This window comes from Anolis sagrei, chromosome 3 (assembly GCF_037176765.1).
Source record: "Anolis sagrei isolate rAnoSag1 chromosome 3, rAnoSag1.mat, whole genome shotgun sequence".
NCBI classification, from domain to species: Eukaryota; Metazoa; Chordata; class Lepidosauria; order Squamata; family Dactyloidae; genus Anolis; species Anolis sagrei.
This window is the reverse complement of record NC_090023.1, coordinates 202,541,962-202,561,214: the sequence shown is the minus strand read 5'-3', so window position 1 is coordinate 202,561,214 and position 19,253 is coordinate 202,541,962. Positions and strand designations below refer to the sequence as shown.

General features: G+C 38.3%; 1 protein-coding gene and 1 non-coding gene across 2 annotated transcripts in view; both read right to left on the bottom strand.

The window, feature by feature from the left end:
- EIF3A (eukaryotic translation initiation factor 3 subunit A) overlaps positions 1-17,625 on the bottom strand; it is a 31,869-nt gene extending 14,244 nt beyond the window's left edge. Inside the window, exons 1-14 of the mRNA XM_060768516.2 lie at positions 17,470-17,625; positions 12,960-13,150; positions 12,422-12,558; positions 11,895-12,058; positions 11,397-11,596; positions 10,402-10,610; positions 10,024-10,195; positions 8,749-8,853; positions 7,298-7,396; positions 4,874-4,990; positions 3,835-4,020; positions 1,095-1,442; positions 527-631; positions 304-417 (exon numbers count right to left, since the gene is read on the bottom strand). Of these exons, the coding sequence (XP_060624499.2) occupies positions 304-417; positions 527-631; positions 1,095-1,442; positions 3,835-4,020; positions 4,874-4,990; positions 7,298-7,396; positions 8,749-8,853; positions 10,024-10,195; positions 10,402-10,610; positions 11,397-11,596; positions 11,895-12,058; positions 12,422-12,558; positions 12,960-13,150; positions 17,470-17,518 (2,196 nt within the window). The 5' untranslated portion in view covers positions 17,519-17,625. The remainder of the gene's footprint in view (positions 1-303; positions 418-526; positions 632-1,094; positions 1,443-3,834; positions 4,021-4,873; positions 4,991-7,297; positions 7,397-8,748; positions 8,854-10,023; positions 10,196-10,401; positions 10,611-11,396; positions 11,597-11,894; positions 12,059-12,421; positions 12,559-12,959; positions 13,151-17,469) is intronic.
- On the bottom strand, positions 5,154-5,284 carry LOC132772450 (small nucleolar RNA SNORA19). Its single transcript, XR_009631184.1, has one exon. It is a non-coding gene; the product is annotated as a small nucleolar RNA SNORA19 (small nucleolar RNA).
- Positions 17,626-19,253: the final 1,628 nt, after the last annotated feature.

Here is a 19,253-nt window from a genome sequence, read left to right as displayed (position 1 = left end):
CCGTAAATGCCTCCTAGGTCATGTGGACAACATGACTGCATGGAGAGCTGTTACCTTCCCGCAGAAGCTGTACCTATTGACCTATTCACATTTGCATGTTTGCAAATTGCTAGGTTGGCAGAAGCTGGGGCTAACAACAGGAGCTCACCCCCTCCTGTGGATTTGAACTGCCAGCCTTCCAGTCAGTAAGTTCTGCAGCTTAGTGGTTTAACCCACTGCACCACCATGGCCCTTTTTACGAATGGTCTAGGCATTAAACTGAGTATTTCCAAAACACTGCATAAGTTTGCACAAAACCCTCACCCGTTCTTCTTCTTGCTGCTCCCAGAGATCCATGTCTCTAACTCTTTGCTCTTCATATGCACTCTTAATCAGTGGGATTTCTTCTAAGCGTTTTGCTCTTTCAAAATAATCAATCTAAAAAGAAGAAATTGTGATCATTCAATTTTAAATGTTAAATATTTCAAGAGCCATATTCTCTCCACCTGGTCTTGGCAAGTAAACATGCCATATTTTTTTCTTATACCTTCTTCTCTTGATTCTTCAAACGTTCCTGCAATTCTTTCTTTTCTTTTTCTAGCTGTTCAACCTGTTTCGCCATAATGAAGTCAGGGTCCAATTCTTCGAGATCCTAAAATCAAATTTAAGATGTTAGAAAGTGACACTGAGCCCGATACACACAAATTTTTAAAATATTTTACACCTCTTTATCCAATATATTAATGTTTTATCTTCAGAACTTTAGTGCATTCCATTACATACTTTAGTATTCAAAACAAATTGGGAAAATTGCAGGAATATCAGGAGGCATAATTCAGAGAAGACAGTGGAGCTGACTTAACTAATTACAGTTTTCCTCCATGCTTTGAAAACCCCTCATTACTATAATATGCTGCATTCTTAGGCATCACTCTTCTTTCTTTGAATAGGTAGGCAAAGAGGAGGGGGGGGGGCTGTGTGATGTGCTTAGCATTTCCACCAGGAACTGTATGAGCCTTTAGCTGGGACTCCTCGAAGTCTGGCTGACAACAATATACAGAATCTCCACTATATAACAATAAACATGTCATTGAAAAAAATGGCACGTTTCTTACTTCAATGTCAATGTCTTTGAATGCTTTGGCTCCAAGTTCAGTCTTCTTGATCTGCTCCAAACGTTCACGAACTGTTTTCTTTTTGATTTGCTCATGTTCCTGTAGAATGCGTTCCTTTTCTCTCTCTTTTGCCTCTTGGCGCAATCTCTCCTCTTCTGCTTTACGAACTTTTTGGAGCTCAGCTTCACGCTGTTCCAACTCTTCCTTTTCGCGCTGGATGTTGAGGCTTTCAAGGCGTTCTTTTCTTTCCTCAATTGTCTGACGGCGAGCAAGAATTCGTTGATGCTCTTTCTTTGAATTCTTTGCATAAGCTGTAACAGCCTGTTGATGCTGTTCTTCCTTCTCTAGCTGTAAAAGAGTTAAAAATACATTACAATGCCCTTTAAAATGTGAAACTAAGAAAGACAGGACATTGCTGAATTCAATGAAATCAAGAATACAATTCAAGATTTCCTGTACGATAAAACTCTTTCAGCAGGAATAACTACACCAGAACAAAGATCTAAGATTGAAGTGTCCAAAAAAAGGGCTTTTTAAAAAAGGGTGCTTTGCTTATGGCTGGACATATTGCAACATACTAATTCTAAATTTATTTTAAAGGCGCGTATTTGAAGAAGCATACAACCACAGGTTCTGCATCAACAGATCCAACCAACATCAACTTGAAAATATTCCCCCAAAAATTAAAAAAGCAAACTTTAATTTTGCCACACACTTTTTACGCAGACACGTAAGCATATCCATAGGCCCTATCTGACATATGTTTGAGTTATTTGCAATTTTACATAAAGGACAGAATGTTACTATGCCATTATATACAAATTGGTGTTGAGCATTCACACGTTTTGGTATCCATGTGGGCAGCTGGAACCAAACCCCAGCGGACGGAAAGATCCACTGTATGTACTTCCAAGGTGTACTTCCTCTAACTTGGAATATAATTAACTGTACCTACCATAACTAAAAACTTCATTTTCCAAGACAAGAATGCAAAAATATCCACCACCCATTATTCAATAATCACAAGATCTTATTCTTTTAGCTATGTAAGTTGGTCTATTCAGCAGAAATCATCGCCATATAGCCAACTTACTATATATACTCGAGTATAAGCCGAGTTTTTCGACCCTTTTTTAGACTGAAAAAGCTCCTCTCGGCTTATACTCGAGTCAAAGTTATTTATTATTGTACTCTGTTATTATTATTTCTATTATGTTTATTATTATTACATTTATTATATTACATTTATTATTTCACTCTATTATTATTATTATTATTTGTATTATACTCAATATATTTTCCCAGTTTTTTGTGGTAAAATTAGGTGACTTGGCTTATATTCGGGTTGACTTATACTCAAGTATATATGGGTATAATTTGTAAGCGTAATCCACATATCATCCTATGTTATTATATTTTTCTTTTTTGCATATTTTTAAATGTGATAATGCCTTTAACACACTACAATACATCTGCCAGGTCACATTACAGTATACAATAAAATCGGCAGAGTCCATATGTATTCAAGTTTGTTTTAAAAAATTGACAACTAAAATCCTCACTTGCAACACAACCTGAAACACAACCACAAATGTTTCATTACTCTGAAGTGGCAATGAATAGGGATAACATTCACTGTGCAGGTGGGGGGAAGGTTACTCAATACAATTAGTCCAGAGAAGAGTCTGAGAAAGCTCCTATCATTTCAATACTGACAAATAGAATTAGCACCAGGTAACAAAGTGTAAAATATGAATGAACCTGAACACATACAGACATTAACCTTAAGAGCTTTTGGTTTACGACAGTGATTCTCAACCTGTGGGTCCCCGGGTATTTTGGCCTACAACTCCCAGAAATCACAGCCAGTTTACCAGCTGTTAGGACTTCTGGGAACTGGAAAGCCAAAACACCTGAGGACCCACACGATGAGAACCACAGGTTTAAGAGGAAGTCTGTTATATCAGATCTGAAACTAAAGTGCCAAACTAAAGAGAAGGTTTATTGACCAGTTAACTAGGATGAACACAACACAATGAAATATATTGCAGGCGGGTACTACATCATTTTGATTAAAGTGAATTGTTAAGAAATCTGAACTGACATTGAAAAAGGTTAACGTAGCTGAGTTGCTTTAGTCTTGTTTAAAATTAAGATATTTCTTTAAAATGCTCCCATTCTCTTCTCTTTTGCTTGTGACACACACAAAACTTAGCACATGCTCTGGAAATAATTTCTAAAGAATGTAGTATTGTTTTAAAAACACACTCCCTTTTTGTCTAAATTATATGAAGCAAGCAACCTTTAACGAAGTTGCATAACATGCTCAATACTAATGGTGACAATATGAAAGATGTGGGTACAAAAGGAAACATGAATATGAAAAAAGATGCATTGCTTGATTTTTTTTAGGAATACAGCAGGCATGATGCCCTTGTATTGGAGGGAAAATACTTAACCCAAAGGTAGGAATTGTTTCCAAGGTTTCAGTTCAAACCCAGAAATAATCTCCAGCTTGCTCACTTTTAGTTTTGTCAAAACGGTTAGGTGAGAGCTGTGAATGTTGGAGATATTGGGATAAATTGTGATCTGCAATACCTCCACAGTTGCCCATCCCAACTTCAGTCCTGACTAAGATTGTTTAAGGTTTCTATAAACAATCAATATTCTTTCACACTAAAGGCCTACTAAACACATACTGAAAACCATTAAGAAAAAACATAAAAACACTATGACATACCAACAAGTGAGGTGGTTTAATCACTTCAAGAGCCTTTGCAAGGGCTGATGACATGGCTGTCAGTTGGTTCCTAATCTGCGCAGAAGGCATATTCTGCAACTGAGGTCCAAGAGGAGCATCTTCCCGAGTGCAGTAGTTCAAATCTGACCCAAAACTCAGTGTTCGGGTAGTATGATCAATGCGGACCTTTTAAAATTAAAGGTAAAGTAATTCAGCAAACCATTATTAATTCTTGATTAAATATATTAATAATAACTTAGTTTTTATGACCCGCCTCCATCTCCCCAAAGGGACTTGGGGTGGCTTACATGGGGCCAAGCCCAACAGAACAATTATATCAACAAAATAATAAAAAACAATATAATGAAATGAAAACAACATTAAACAGTATATAGAATGAACATCAAAACCAATAGCCAATAGCACAGTTCAATGTCTCGTCATGGGTGGACGGACTATTCAAATTAATTAATTTTCACAGATCTTTTACAGCTCCTTTTATAAACCCTGACTCTTCATGTATATTAGTACTGAATGTGAGACAGAGCATAGAAATAGTTCTCAAATAAAGTAAGTAGAAGGTAAAACATACAATTAAAGTTACATATATAAAAATTCATTTATACTAGAGCTGTCTTTTGGATAAAGAAACTGAGTCAAATCATTAATTTTAAATCAAAAATAATTTTAAAGGGAAAAATACATTTCATTTTCTTCATAATTCAAAGATTCTCTTTTTCTCACACACAGCAGGAACAGTTTCTCCATGACAGAACTTGCTTTCTACAATTTTCTAATTTACTTGCATAAAAATGCTTTAAAAATCTACTACCTAATTACAGCCATCACTAAAAGTTGAGACACTCCATGTTCCAATTATACTGTCAGTATGATTTCGAACAAGAATCTACTATTTTGCAAGAAAACAAAAACTGTTCACAAAAAGTAATGAAAGTTCTCATGTTTTGGGTTAATTGGGTTCATGATCACTTGAAGATATCAATGTGCTGTAAGTTTAATACTTTTTAATGGTACTTACCTGCAAATCACAATGTCTAGCTGCATCTACTATTGCCCGTTCCAGTTGGAAAGCATCAACAAAAGGAACTAGAGTTGTCAGCCGAGAAAATTCAATGCTTTGATAAATTTGGGCCACCTGTAGAATACATAAACATTTAATGATTTTCAATCAATCATAATGTGGGCTGTGTTTGTTCTGGTTTTTGTATAGTGTTCACCGACATTAATCAGCAGGGTTTGCATCAATAATTATTTACATCTGAGGAACACAATATTTGCTAACAGTATAGTCAAGAACTGCTTGTATGAAGGAGACTGGCAGCAACACTAAATGAAGCGAAGCTGCTAATTAGCCTTCAGACATTCCTTTAGCACATCAGAAATAACACTGCTTGCCAACGCAAAGGAAGCAGGTCAATGATATGTGCATTTGGGGAAAAACTGAAAATCACTAAATACAATAACTTTATTGCAATTGTACTATTGCACAATGAAATGAAATGCCTTCCCAATAACACACTTATCCCGCCACACCCCAACCACCACCACACAGCTCCCAATGCCACATCAATGTGAAACCATGGAGTTCAACATAGCCGCAACTCTAAGATAAAAGCTAACTCTGTCTGTTTATCCTTGTCTTTGTCACCCTGTACCGCCTGCCAGATGGCAATAATTAAAAAAAGAATATGCTGGGTGAGATGGAGCCCCAAGAACTGAGCTTTCTTGAAGCAACGAGACTTATTAAGTTTTTTCAAAGAGGGGAGAGGGCAACCAATGATTCTCTGTGCAGTAGTGATGACCTTTTGGAGTGCCTTCCTATCTGCCACTGTGCAGTTAACAAACCATGCATAGATGCAATATGTTAGGACATGGTCAAAATAAAGAATTTATCATCTTACACTCAACAAAACCCCTTACTATATGGGATTATACTTTTTATGTCAGCTATTAGAATCACTATTTAGATAACACACAAGGAAAGAAAAGTGGATTTGCTGAATTAACCTATGTTGCTAAACATGCATCATAACCCCTCCTCAACTTCTGTATAGTTCTATGTTATCAGTATGCATATGTACTAATTATTAATGGACTATTAATGACAACCATGTGCATACTATGCATATATGAGCTGGATCTGTACAGACAATACAGTGAATAGCTGTAAATTTGTGGGTGAGCACTACCTAATGAGAAACTGCACTACCCCGCTTCTTGCATTCAGTTACAAATATGAAAAATCACTTTGCCAAAATTGTTCCCCTTTGCTATATAATGCAAAGAAGCATAGCATGGCTTCTGCTTGCTCAGGGCTGCTCCCACAGCACTGCTCTGACTAAAAGAACACATTTTAATTACAGGGAAGACAGGGCAGCTACATACCACATCAGTGAGACTTTCCTAATGAGGCAAGAAATGCCAGTATAATGGGTCATGCCATTATGTGATGTAGGCTAATCTACATTCTTTGTGAAAGAGAGATTGAGGAGTTTATAGCAATGTTAGAGCAACCCTTAATGATCTCTCTGCCACTAATTTACCATCTATGCACTCACATCATTACTACATTCAAAAAATGTGTACACACGCACCACTGGTTCGTTCTTGTCCTCCACATTCAAATCTCTGCCCCTATAAATCATGAAGTGCATGGTTTGCCTCATGCATTATACCATCTATTTCAGTGGTTCCCAACCTTTTTTTTGACCAGGGACCACTTTGACCAGGGACCACTCTCCAACATTAGTACCAAAGGGGTTAAGAATCAGTTTTTGGTCAATTCAGATTTGGGGTGCTGATTCAGAAAATGGCATTCAATAAACCACACCAGTTCTAGTTTCTGATACAGAACATATGCCATCCAGTAGTCACCATCGGCTCACCCACAGAAAACTATATTTAATAAGCCTCGGCACTAAAAGGGGGTTTCATGAAACCAGTCGCTCTCGTAGTAACTATGAGGCCACAGACCATATTTGAGTTCTTGCGGACCACTGGTGGTCCATGGACCACAGTTTGGGAACCAATGATCTATTTTAACAGGTGGGAGTTGCAATATAACCAAAAGCAGTCTGGGACAGCTATGCTTCATATGATGCTAGAACATAGAAGATATCCCATGCAACTGGAGAATACTGAAGTAAACTCTAGTAAATTAATGAACGCCATACCCCTGCAGTCAAAATGCCCCCTGAATCTTTCGTTGTCTGGTTCTTCAAAGATATGAGATACAGGAGAAAAACAATCTCAAGGCACTTCAATATTTGACAGATTCAAGAATTAAAATGCCCCCTGGATTTTTCATCAACTGGTTCTTCAAAAATATGAGATACAATAGCAAAAGAATTTCAAGGCACTTCAATCTTTGACAGATTCAAGAATTCATGAAGATTCACTTCGACAGTACAATATATTATAGCCTAATATTGTCTAACATTACCTGCTGCAGCAGTCTGAGGATGGTGTTATTTTGCAAATGTGGAATATAGAGTTGCAGTTCTGGCTCCTTTTCAGATTGGTCTCTTATCCAGTTTAAAACCTGTACAGAACAATTTAGAGACTGAAACATTTATTTCAAAACAACACTTTATCTTTAACATACTGTATCCCTCTCTTCTCCAGCACCAAATGTTTAAATCTTGACTAGCTCAACTTCAGAAACACAAGAAACAAGAAACATTTTTTTTCTGGGTTGTTGAATTTTTTTTCTGTTTCTGACATCTGCTGTAAAAAGATTTAAGCTTCTAACTCAGCAAATTATAATTGCTGGACTTGAAGTTGGACTTCAACTCCCACAAATTATAATTCTATACAGGCTAGCGCAATCAAGCAAAATTTAATATAGTTAAATGTTTTCAATACAAGGTACTCCCAAGTACTGTATATTACCTGTTCATTTTAGTGATAAAAGCCACAAAACATTTTAAACTTCAACACTAATGCATTTTTCAAATTCTATAATTTGCAGATAAAGTTACATTTTGTTTGAATATGGTAACAGAGATGGTGACGTTTGCTACTCTGCCAATCTAGTACAGCAGTATCACCTTTCTTCCTACAGCTAAAGAAAACACGCTTCACTTATACAACTCAAATGAATTACTTCTAGTAAGATTACAATGCTGAATGAATGCATTAGGAAGTCAACTCCTAAATATATGGGACTTCTGATGCAGGGCCGCATGTGGCTGACATGACTGTATGGAGAGTCGTTACCTTCCTGCCCAAGCGGTACCTATTGATCGATTCACATTTGCATGTTTTCGAACTGCTAGCCTGGCAGAAGCTGAGGCTAGCAACAGAAGCTCACGCCATCCCGCGGATTCAAACCGCCAACCTTCTGCAGCTTAGCAGTTTAACTCACTGCACCATCACAGCCCCGCACTGGAAGGAGTTATTCTATTTTCTATATTTACAATACCATCTCTAAACCTCTATCAGTCACCTAAAATACATCAGGCACTTACTTTCTTTCCTATGTCATTTCTCCAAGCCCAGTGAATAAAAACTAAAGGGGTGGAGCTACACAGGTAGAGCTTAATTTTAAAATTTATAATCAGTAGAAATTCATCCAACATTTTATTTCAGTCAGAAATCCAAAGTAAATTATGAACTTAAAGAAAGATGCAGTTGGAAAGTTGTCAGCATTCAGACAGCAGTTTTTGTACAAAAAGGTTTACAATCATTCCCACAAAAATTTGAACTTCAATGACACATGATAGGCGTAAGAACACCTGCATTAAACAAGCAGGAAACATTGAAAAAACCTCACAGAATACCTAAGACAACCTACTATTTAAAAAAAGAAACTATACATATTTGCAATAGGCCAATCTGTTTTCATTGGCACTTGCGCAAACATTCTGTATTTCTGAGAACTTTAGTACTTACCTTACTAACACGGCCAGACAACTTCAGTGGATGAAAATCTACTTCAAGCCAGTTATAAAGCTCCTTTACATCTGGGACAACATGCTGTACTACGTTGAATCTCACCTAGAAGAAATTATAAATCTTTAAACACTAATTAGACAAGCTGGAACACTAGCAAACATTCTAACAAATTTGTGTAAACAAAGAATACACAAATAATGTTCATAATTCAAAATAGGTAACATTAAGACACAAAAATATTATATTAAGGAACAAACTTTATTTGCAAGTAATGTTCATAGGGGATATATCTTCATATAATGCTGTAGCTTCAATGCAACCTTTGTAGCTTAGATAACATGGGACCGGAACACCAAACACAACAAGTACATTCCTAGCAAATCAAAGATGGCCAAAGTGAATCCCATGCACCTCAAATCACTCTCAGGACCTCTGTGGGTCATAACAATTTTTTAAATTCAGAATGCCTCCAAATGCCCTCCAGAGGACATGGCAAACATTTATATGATGTCTGGATGCCCATTAGGCTCATAAGGATTAAAACAATGTTCCAAAAATGTTCTGATCACTTCCTATTACGGAAAATGCCTCTCATAAGTTTAAAACAGCTCAAGAAAGCCTCAAAACATGTGAAAATGTCCTCCTATCATTTAGCACAGGGATGCCACTCCTTTTCACCAAGGGCCATATTACCCTTACGGTTGCCTTCAAAGGGTCATTTGTAATTGTAAGGCTGTACCAATGTAACTATGTTATCCTGGAACTGAAAGTCTCATGGGCCACCTAAAATGACATAGTGGGATAAATTTGGAGTATGGGCCTTGCATTTGACACATATGATCTAAAATGTGTTTAAGAGTGAAATTATTGTTCTTGTTATAATTACTGGAATAACTGGTCTGATGAGAGACGTATGACCCTTCAAGATCTCCTGGTGGACTAATGCAGCTCTCAGCTTTCCACAGTTCCCCACCTATCTTATAGATACATACAATTACAGATTTTTAACTGCTGCTAAAGCCCAAGGAACACAAGTGTTGCAGGAAACAGGTAGCATTTGTGAAGTGATGAATTAAATAATGAGCTTTTGTTAGCATTATGTATTCATTAAATATTTCTAAATATCTTCTCTAAGTTCTACTAAATTGTCTTTCAATCAAGGATGTCAACTTATCGTGATGTCTTGACCTAAATTTGAAAAAAAGTTAGCATACTTATAAAATTTGAATAAAGGATGCCAATTTTATAAATTTTTAACACAATTCTACCCACCATATCATTAATAAGAGTAATTCGAGTAGGTGGGGCTTGAAGGCCCAACAGTGTTGCCAATCGCCTCTGTTTTTCAACAATTATACCATCCATGTCCAAAAGTCGAGCAATGTCAGTTCGTTCAGGAGTTATTGGTATTGAAAGAGTAGCCAAAAGGACTCTTGTTGACATTCTGCAGAAAAAATATTAAAAGAAAAAATAAGATACTCTTATTTTTCTGTTTTGAAAAGCTGAATTACACCCCCCACTACTCAATATGCTAAATCTTAGAAAAGGAATTTACAAGTTTTAAACACTAACTTCCAAATTTGAAAATAAGCTATACCAATGACTGTCTTAAACAAAAAATCAAATAATGCCAATTCAAAATTTTCCCACCTCTGCATCTCTTCCTGTGTGAGATTCTTTCGCATTTCCCTTGAAAGATGATAAAGACGATGAAGTGTGGATGCATGAAACAGTGCATTTCCAGATTTCCAGAATACAGTAGAAACTTTATGATAATAGTTTGCCATCAGCTGGGGCTTTGGTGGTTTTTTGGATAATGAGAATAATCCATGTATATCCTCCACAGCTTTGAAAGCTTCCTGAAATAAAGTAACTACATGTCATATAAAACAAGGATAGAAGATTCCTCTCAGAGGCTAAGATCGTCGGGGGGGAGGGGGAGTGTGCTCACAATCCCACCCCCCTCACAAACGCGACTGGTGGGGACAAGAGACAGGGCCTTCTCCGTAGTGGCTCCTCGTATATGGAATTTCCTCCCCAGTAAAATTAGATCAGCCCCCTCCCTTCTGGACTTCAGAAAAAATCTAAAAACTTGGCTCTGGGATCAGGCTTTTGGTCAATAATGGGAGTGAGGCAATAAGAGATTGTAAATTGATTTTAATGACTACCCGGACTGGCCTCGGAATATGAACTGGACTATGTTATTTTAATTGTTGTTTTAATTGGATGGTTTTAATGTTTTGTTTGTCCACTGATGTATGTATACATACAGCAGTGAGCTGTTGGCTTTGTAAGCCAACAGGGGTTGAGAAAGGTAGAATACAAGTATGGTAAATAAATAAAATAAAAATACACAGAAGATATTATTGTTGAAATGTACTAACAGATTTGTTGATAAAACATATTGATGTATTCATACCAATCTGTAAGCCAAAGCATATTTAATTGTAAAACTATATTAAAATACAATTAATGTATTTTTGTAAACTAAGTATGTTTAATACTATGCTACAAGGTCTACCACAGACCTGTGCAGCTCTATGGTACTAGATCCCTTAAGCATGAGACAAAATGTAAATGTTAGAATGTAAAGAGTGAAGATTACAAGAAACACATAATGGTACCTCAATATTTGAAGCACATACCTGCCACAGTTCCATGCTGATAGCACTGTCCAATTGTACAAGCCTTGTCTCCAAGTGCATTGACTGACTCTCTGGATTATTAAGATTGATCGCTGTGCTTTGATTGTGATGACGCTGGATCTGACCCAAATGCATTCTCAGGTTGTCACAGAGTTTGCGAAACTCAGCCTTACGGGTATATTGCAAACAAAACTTGAAAGCTGCAAGATTATTATTCCAAAGGTAGTTTGTTTTAGTATTTAAAAAGAAAGTGCAACATCACTGAACTTGTTCTTAGAACAGTGTTGGTATTTCATCTTAGTTCCTTACTAAGTAGCCTGGGATAGTTAAGTTGTTCCTTTAAAATAAGTTTTTTTAAAACTAAAAAGTTTTAGTTTGGTTTCTGAAGATAATTATTTGTCCATTTACTACTCAGAGGTGGGTAACCAATAAAATATCTACTTTCAAACCTTGCTTTTTCAGAGGCTACAAAAATTATCATACCAGTTAAAAATTTACCTTGCTGCGCAATATCATGGTATAACCGCTCCACTCTTGAGTTGTTTCTAAGAAGATCCAAACACTGCCTGTATGATTCCCATAGAAATTTCACCCAGGGGGTCAAAAGTAACCGATCAGTACGATCCTGAGTGTCTTCGCCACTAACAGCACTTAGGAGAACACTAAAAATAAAAATAAATATTTTATTCTATACCATCTATTTCTCATCTTTGTTTCACTTGCCAGGGTACTTATAGATCAGTCCAATCAACGGCAGGACAACAGGATAATTTCAAAGCATATTTCAAGGTCATCAGAATTATTTCTGTTGTTTTGTTTTTAGACTATTATGGAATTGTCACATCAGTCCATCCTGAAAGATGATCTGTCTGAGGCAGTCATAAACCAAGAAAAGATTCCACTTCATAAATATTTTCATATGGTAGGCCTTAGGATAGCAAATTAGCTGGTTCAATTATCTTCAATACGTCTAATTAATACAAACAAAATGTCACCACATACCAGAAGATCATAGCACAGCCTACCTCTCTGGAGTCTGAATGTTATCCAGGTCTTCTATGTCTAAAACCATCTGCTGAGACTCTTCTTTAGCAGCTTCAGTTTTTTCTTCTGCTAATTTTAAATAGGCCCGAACTACATCCTCCAAAGACTTGATGTTCACCTACAGCAAAAACAGAGCAGCTTAAGTAGCTTTCTTTAGGCATTACACAATCTATATAGAAAACTCAAAATACAACAGTAAAATAGAGCTGTGTGGCAGTACATTTTAAAGTCAACTTTGCTTCTTAATATCCGTAAGATTCCAGAACTTACAGATATTAAGAATAGAATATTACATGGAGCCAAATCCAAGCTGTTTTATAAAGAAATACAATATATTGTAAGCAAGGAGCATGTATGTTTTCTCAAAAAATCTATGGACAGAAAATTAAAACCAAAATTTAATAATCAATGTTAATTGGTCTGTAGCTGCTATAGTTCACATTTAAATGCCTTGATTCCTACTCTGAGAGAAAGGTGGGATATAACATAAAATGGAATTAAATTTCTCAAAGCTTTTACCTGCTGACAGATATTTTTGTACTGATATAATCCTTCTTTTGCCAGATGACTCTTGCGGAGGTCGACACAGAGTTCCAGATACTTTAGCATAATCGGTTCGTGAATCTTTTGCCATGTTCGGTGTTTTTTACTTTTCATAACATCATAGAGAACATCAAGTGCAGGTTGCTTCTTCCCAACCTCAAGAAATTCTGAAAAAATATATTGTGATTAACATGTACTTTCAATACAAATTGCAAGAAGATAATTATCTTGGAACAAACAAAAAGTATAATGGTCAAGGTCTGGCTTGTAAACAGCCATTCTACCAACTACATGTAAGAACCATCTACTACAGGAAATTAGGAGAAATCAGACTTCCTTTATCCACTTCACCAAGGCTTAAAACAGGAATGGGGAGTTTCTAGCCTGCTGGCTGACTGTGGCCTCTGAAGTTTAATGAATGGCCCACGGGTCTCTTCTATTGTTATCTCAGGTAAGTCATTTGTATGAAGCCCAGACACAAAGAGCGTTGAAGGTGAAAGCTTTGCAATCTAATAAACCAGGTCTTGTTTCTGAATAGGCATGCCAATAATTACAATATGCCTCATGAAGTCAGCGGGAAAATGTCAAAACTGGTAGGAATTATATCAGGTATCACCCCTGTTATGTCACTTCTGAAAAATTACGAAAATCTGTTATAGCATGATTGCATTCAACTCCCAGTCCAAGGAAGGTTTAAAAGGACTTCAGGAATCTAATGCAAAGAATGAACAAGTACCTCCTACAGTACTCGATTGCATGAATTTCTCTCCCTATTGGAAGGGATTCATCACCTCCAACACATGGCAAGTGTTAGCCATGTTGAATTTCTCAGTGCAAAATCTGGAAAATACAGTTTGAGCAAAGGCCTTTGGGTCTTATTAATGCTCAGAAGACCAGTACAAAATGAACAGATATTCTTACCCCCGTGATTGCCAAACTCCATGTCTTTTGAATGTGGGCTACTAATAATGGGAAAAATCCCCTTCTTTCCGCCAGCTCAAACAGTGCACATTTCCAGAACAATACATTAAACATTATCAACTGTTTAGCAGACTGCCTAGTTTTGAAAGATAAAACCTCCACATAGCAAGCTGAAGTCTTTATGTTAAAAAAAAACTCATACACTTCATGGGAAGCGTTGTTCAGAACTTATCAACCAAAAAGCCAGGACCTTTTATTTTCCATTTTGACAGAATTACTTTTTCAATCATTTTGAAGATATCTGAGCTAAGAGAGGGTGACTGATATGAGATCATAAACTATAATTTCAATATTCAACAGTAAGTAACAATCTTGCTTGTTATCTTGATATTTACTATTCTTGTATGTATACAAAGAAACGTTACTCTTCTCTGAAGCACAAAAGGTGTGTGCTTCATGGTCTCAAGTTCTGAATTATGGGTTTGATATTTTGGGGTGAGAGTATTAAAACGTTGGATGTAGACACAGAGGATCCAAATTTGCTAATACCAGATCTAGTGAAATCAATGGGCTTGTGCATCTTCAAAGATCCCAAGTTCCACAAAATCAACATAAAACTGGGGAGTAGCCTCTATTAAAAATTAAGTTAGTTTTACTTCTAAGTAAAAGCACACTGTGTACTTGGGCGGGAAGCATACCATAAAACAGCACTGAAGTACCTAGAGAGGCCACAAGCCCTTGCATTTGTAGACCTCCCTAGATCCTCTAGAACTATTGTATGGTATACTTGGGCCAGAATCACACTGGAGGATCTAAAGACGCCCACAAATATTTCTAAGGGTGGGTGGGAGGGGTTTAGGAGCATGGTGAAACCATAGATATCGATATTTGGACTACTGTACTGTGCTCTACATGAGGCCTTTTAAAAATGCTCAGAAACTTCAGTTGGTCCAATGAGCAGAAGCCAGACTGCATACAACTCCTGTGTTGCAACAGCTCCATTGGCTACCAACACATTTCTGGGAACAATCCAAAATGCTGGTTTTGACTTATGCTTCTTCCACACAGCTGAATAAACTCCCACAATATCTGCTTTGAACAGGGTTATCCGAGTCCACACTGGAATACATTCCAGTTCAAAGCAGATAATCTGGGATTTTATTCAGCTGTGTGTAAGGGGTGTCTTAGTAGTTCAACACTCAAATCGTGACATTACTCTGGTTATACGTATTGCCTTATTTAAGATTATTAACAAAACAGCACTACGTTATAGTGACTCAGTATAGCCTGCTTCATCCAAATGTGTTCAAACATATTGAGCATGAAGCTTTTTATACTCCTGGCAGCCCTAGCACACAGAACTGGTTTTGCCAGCAATTTTCTTTATTAAACGAAGTTTAAAAGTGTGTGTTTATTTCCTCCCGATGAGTTGTGCTACTGGAATTGTCAGTTCACCACATAAAAGACTCAAAACAGGGGAAAGGGGGCAACAAAAGATACCATCTCTGAACTTAATGGATATCATGAAATAATGCTACATTTATTATAGTAACTTTGATAAAGATGACCTGTGACTAATTCTACTACTCTGTACAAGTTTTGCACATCTGAGTCCAATGGCTGACTTTCAGTGGAAACCAAGGACAGTTCCTGATTCATTATTTGTTTTATGTGCTTAGGAGTGCATATGCTATAAACGTTAAAATGCGTATAAACGCAATTTACTTGTGCTTAAGAACAGCCAACCCCACACTTTTCAGTCTTTAAATGCCTTGTCTGAATTCAAATATTTTAAAATGGAAAAGGAATTAAGCAATATTTCTGTCCTTGGTATCTTCCATACCACAACTGCACAAGTTGTTATATACAATATTCAAAAAGGAAGGACACTTCTACAATGATTCATTTCAACAAAAAATTAAGCGAGGAGATATAAATGTTTTGTAAGGTGACCAGAATCTCAGTATGTGGAAAGTAAAGGTAAAAGGTAAAGGTTTCCCCTTGACATTAAGTCTAGTCATGTCCAACTCTGGAGGCTGGTAATTGTCTCCATTTTTAAGTCAAAGAACCGGCATTGTCCATAGACGCCTCCAAAGTCATGTGTCTGTCATGACTGCATGGAGCACCGTTGTCTTCCTGCCGAAGCAGTACCTACGGATCTACTCACATCTGCATGTTTTCAAATGGCTAGGTCAGCAGAAGTTGGGGCTTACAGTGGGAGCTCATCCTGCTCCCCAGATTCAAACCACCAACCTTCCATTCAGCAAGTTCAGCAGCTCAGCGGTTTAACCCACTGCACCACCAGCGGCTCAAAACATACAACAAAGGTTTTTGCTTTGTCATGAAGTCCATGAGGAGCAAAAAGGGCATTTTTGCTTCACTGTGTAAATTACTGTCAATGTAACAACACACAAAGGGTGCAAGAAAAGAAGGTTTTATTATCTCCATTGTTAGAGCAAATTACAAATTGAGCATCATCTTATCCACAATTCCGAAATGCTCCAAATACTGAAACTGTCCATATGGGTGGGCTGAGAAAGTGACACATTTGTTTTCTGGTGGCTGAATGTATACAAAAGTATTTCACATACAGTGTATAAAATGACCCTCCAGTTATATGTGTCAAGTCCATATGAGGCAAATGAATTTTGTATGTAGACTTGAGTCCCAACACCAGATTATTTGATGTCTTGTGTAAAAAATTACCTTTAAGATATATGTATAAAGTGCATATGGAATATAAATGTATTTTGTATTTAGACTTGATTCCCATTGTCAGATTATGTCATATATTGTGTATAAAATTACCTTCAGGCTATATGGATAAAGTGCTTGTGAAACATAAAGGAATTTTGTATTTAGACTCGGGTCCCAACACCAGATTATTTGACATCTTGTGTATATAATTACCTTTAAGACATCTGTATAAAGCGCATACATAACATAAATGCATTTTGTATTTTGACTTGATTTCCATCACTAGATTATTTCATATATTGTTTATAAAATTACTTTCAAGACATATGTATAAAGTGCATTTGAAACAAATGCATTTTTTATTTAAACTTGGGTCCCATCGCCAGATTATGTCACATATTGTGTATAAAATTACCTTCAGGCTGAATGTATAAAGTGCATGTGAAACATAAATGAATTTTGTATTTAGACTTGGGTTCCATCTCATTATGTATATGCAAATATTCCATAATCGGGGGGGGGGGGGGTGTCGAAATGTGGTACACTTCTAATCCCAAGTATTTCGGGAAAGGGACACTCAACGTGTATTCCTCTCACTGGCAGTCCTCCCCTCCACAGCCTTCCCGAAGGCATCAGTCGGGGAAAGCAGGGAAGAAACACGAGGGCAAGCAACCCTGAAAGGCCGGCGGACATGCGAGGAACTGGCCAGGGCAACGAGGGAGAGCGCTTCCTCCCTCCTTCCACACGCGCCTAGGCCTCGGCCTCCATTACGGGCCTCACGAAGCCTAGCCAGGCGGGGCACGGGGCAGGAAAGGAGATGGCGGCGCCCTCCGCCAGACCCGAAGCGGCCTAGGAGCCTCGCACTCACCGTTCGCCCGCTTCAGGGCGTTCTCGGGCCGCTGGAAGTAGACCGGCATGATGGCGGCCTGTGCTTCTCCTCCTCCTCACGCGGCAAGAAGCCTCAAGGAGCGCACCGCCAAGCAGCAAGCGAGGCCGGAAAGAGACGGCGTCACGTGACCCCGCCGCGCGCACGGACGTGTCCGGAAGCGAACGCGGCTCCCTGCGCGAGAGAAGGGGGGGGGGGGGAGAGAGAGAGAGAGAGAGAGAGAGAGAGAGAGAGAGAGAGAAAGATGAAGGCAAGTTAGAAGTACGCATGCGTCGGAAAGAACTCTGCGAAGTGGAGCAATAGAGGGTTGCCCTTTTCTCTTGAAATGAGCACTGATGTCGCTTTGGCCCCATCAGTCGTGGGTTCGAGGCCAGCTCTCGTCTTGTTTGTAGTCAGTCTTGTTTAATCGGATGCAGGCCCTATTTTGGTGTAGGATCTGATGAAATATAATACAATGTAATACTAATGTGATAATGTAATGCAATATAATGTTGTTGTTCATTCGTTCAGTCGTCTCCGACTCTTCGTGACCTCATGGACCAGCCCACGCCAGAGCTCCCTGTCGACCATTACCACCCCCAGCTCCCTCAAGGTCAGTCCAGTCACTTCAAGGATGCCATCCATCCATCTTGCCCTTGGTCGGCCCCTCTTCCTTTTGCCTTCCACTTTCCCCAGCATCATTGTCTTCTCTAGGCTTTCCTGTCTCCTCATGATGTGGCCAAAGTACTCAGACGGGATCAAAGTACTGAGACGGGATCCCAGCTGAACTGTTTAAAATCTTAAAAGATGATGCTGTCAAGGTGATGCATGCCATTTGCCAGCAAATATGGAAAACACAAGAATGGCCATCAGACTGGAAAAAATCAACTTATATCCCCATACCAAAAAAGGGAAATGCGAAAGACTGCTCCAACTTCCGTACAGTGGCCCTTATTTCTCATGCCAGTAAGGTAATGCTCAAGATCCTGCAAGGAAGACTCCAGCAATACATGGAGCGAGAGTTGCCAGATGTTCAAGCTGGGTTTAGAAAAGGCAGAGGAACGAGAGACCAGATTGCCAATATCCGCTGGATAATGGAGAAAGGCAGGGAGTTTCAGAAAAACATCTACTTCTGCTTCATTGACTATTCTAAAGCCTTTGACTGTGTGGATCATAATAAATTGTGGCAAGTTCTTGGTGGGATGGGCATACCAAGCCACCTTGTCTCTCTCCTGAGGAATCTGTACAAGGACCAAGTAGCAACAGTAAGAACTGACCACGGAACAACAGACTGGTTCAAGATTGGGAAAGGCGTACGGCAAGGCTGCATACTCTCACCCAACCTTTTAAACTTGTATGCAGAACACATCATGCGATGTGCGGGGCTGGATGAATGCAAAGCTGGGGTGAAAATTGCTGGAAGAAACATTAACAACCTCAGATATGCAGATGACACCACCCTGATGGCCGAAAGCGAGGAGGAGCTGTGGAGCCTTCTAATCAAGGTGAAAGAAGAAAGCGCAAAAGCCGGGTTGCAGCTAAACGTCAAAAAAACCAAGATTATGGCAACAAGAATGATTGACAACTGGAAAATAGAGGGAGAAATCGTGGAGGCTGTGACAGACTTTGTATTTCTAGGTGCAAAGATTACTGCAGATGCAGACTGTAGCCAGGAAATCAGAAGACGCTTACTTCTTGGGAGGAGAGCAATGTCCAGTCTCGATAAAATAGTGAAGAGTAGAGACATCAGACTGGCAACAAAGATCCGCCTAGTCAGAGCCATGGTA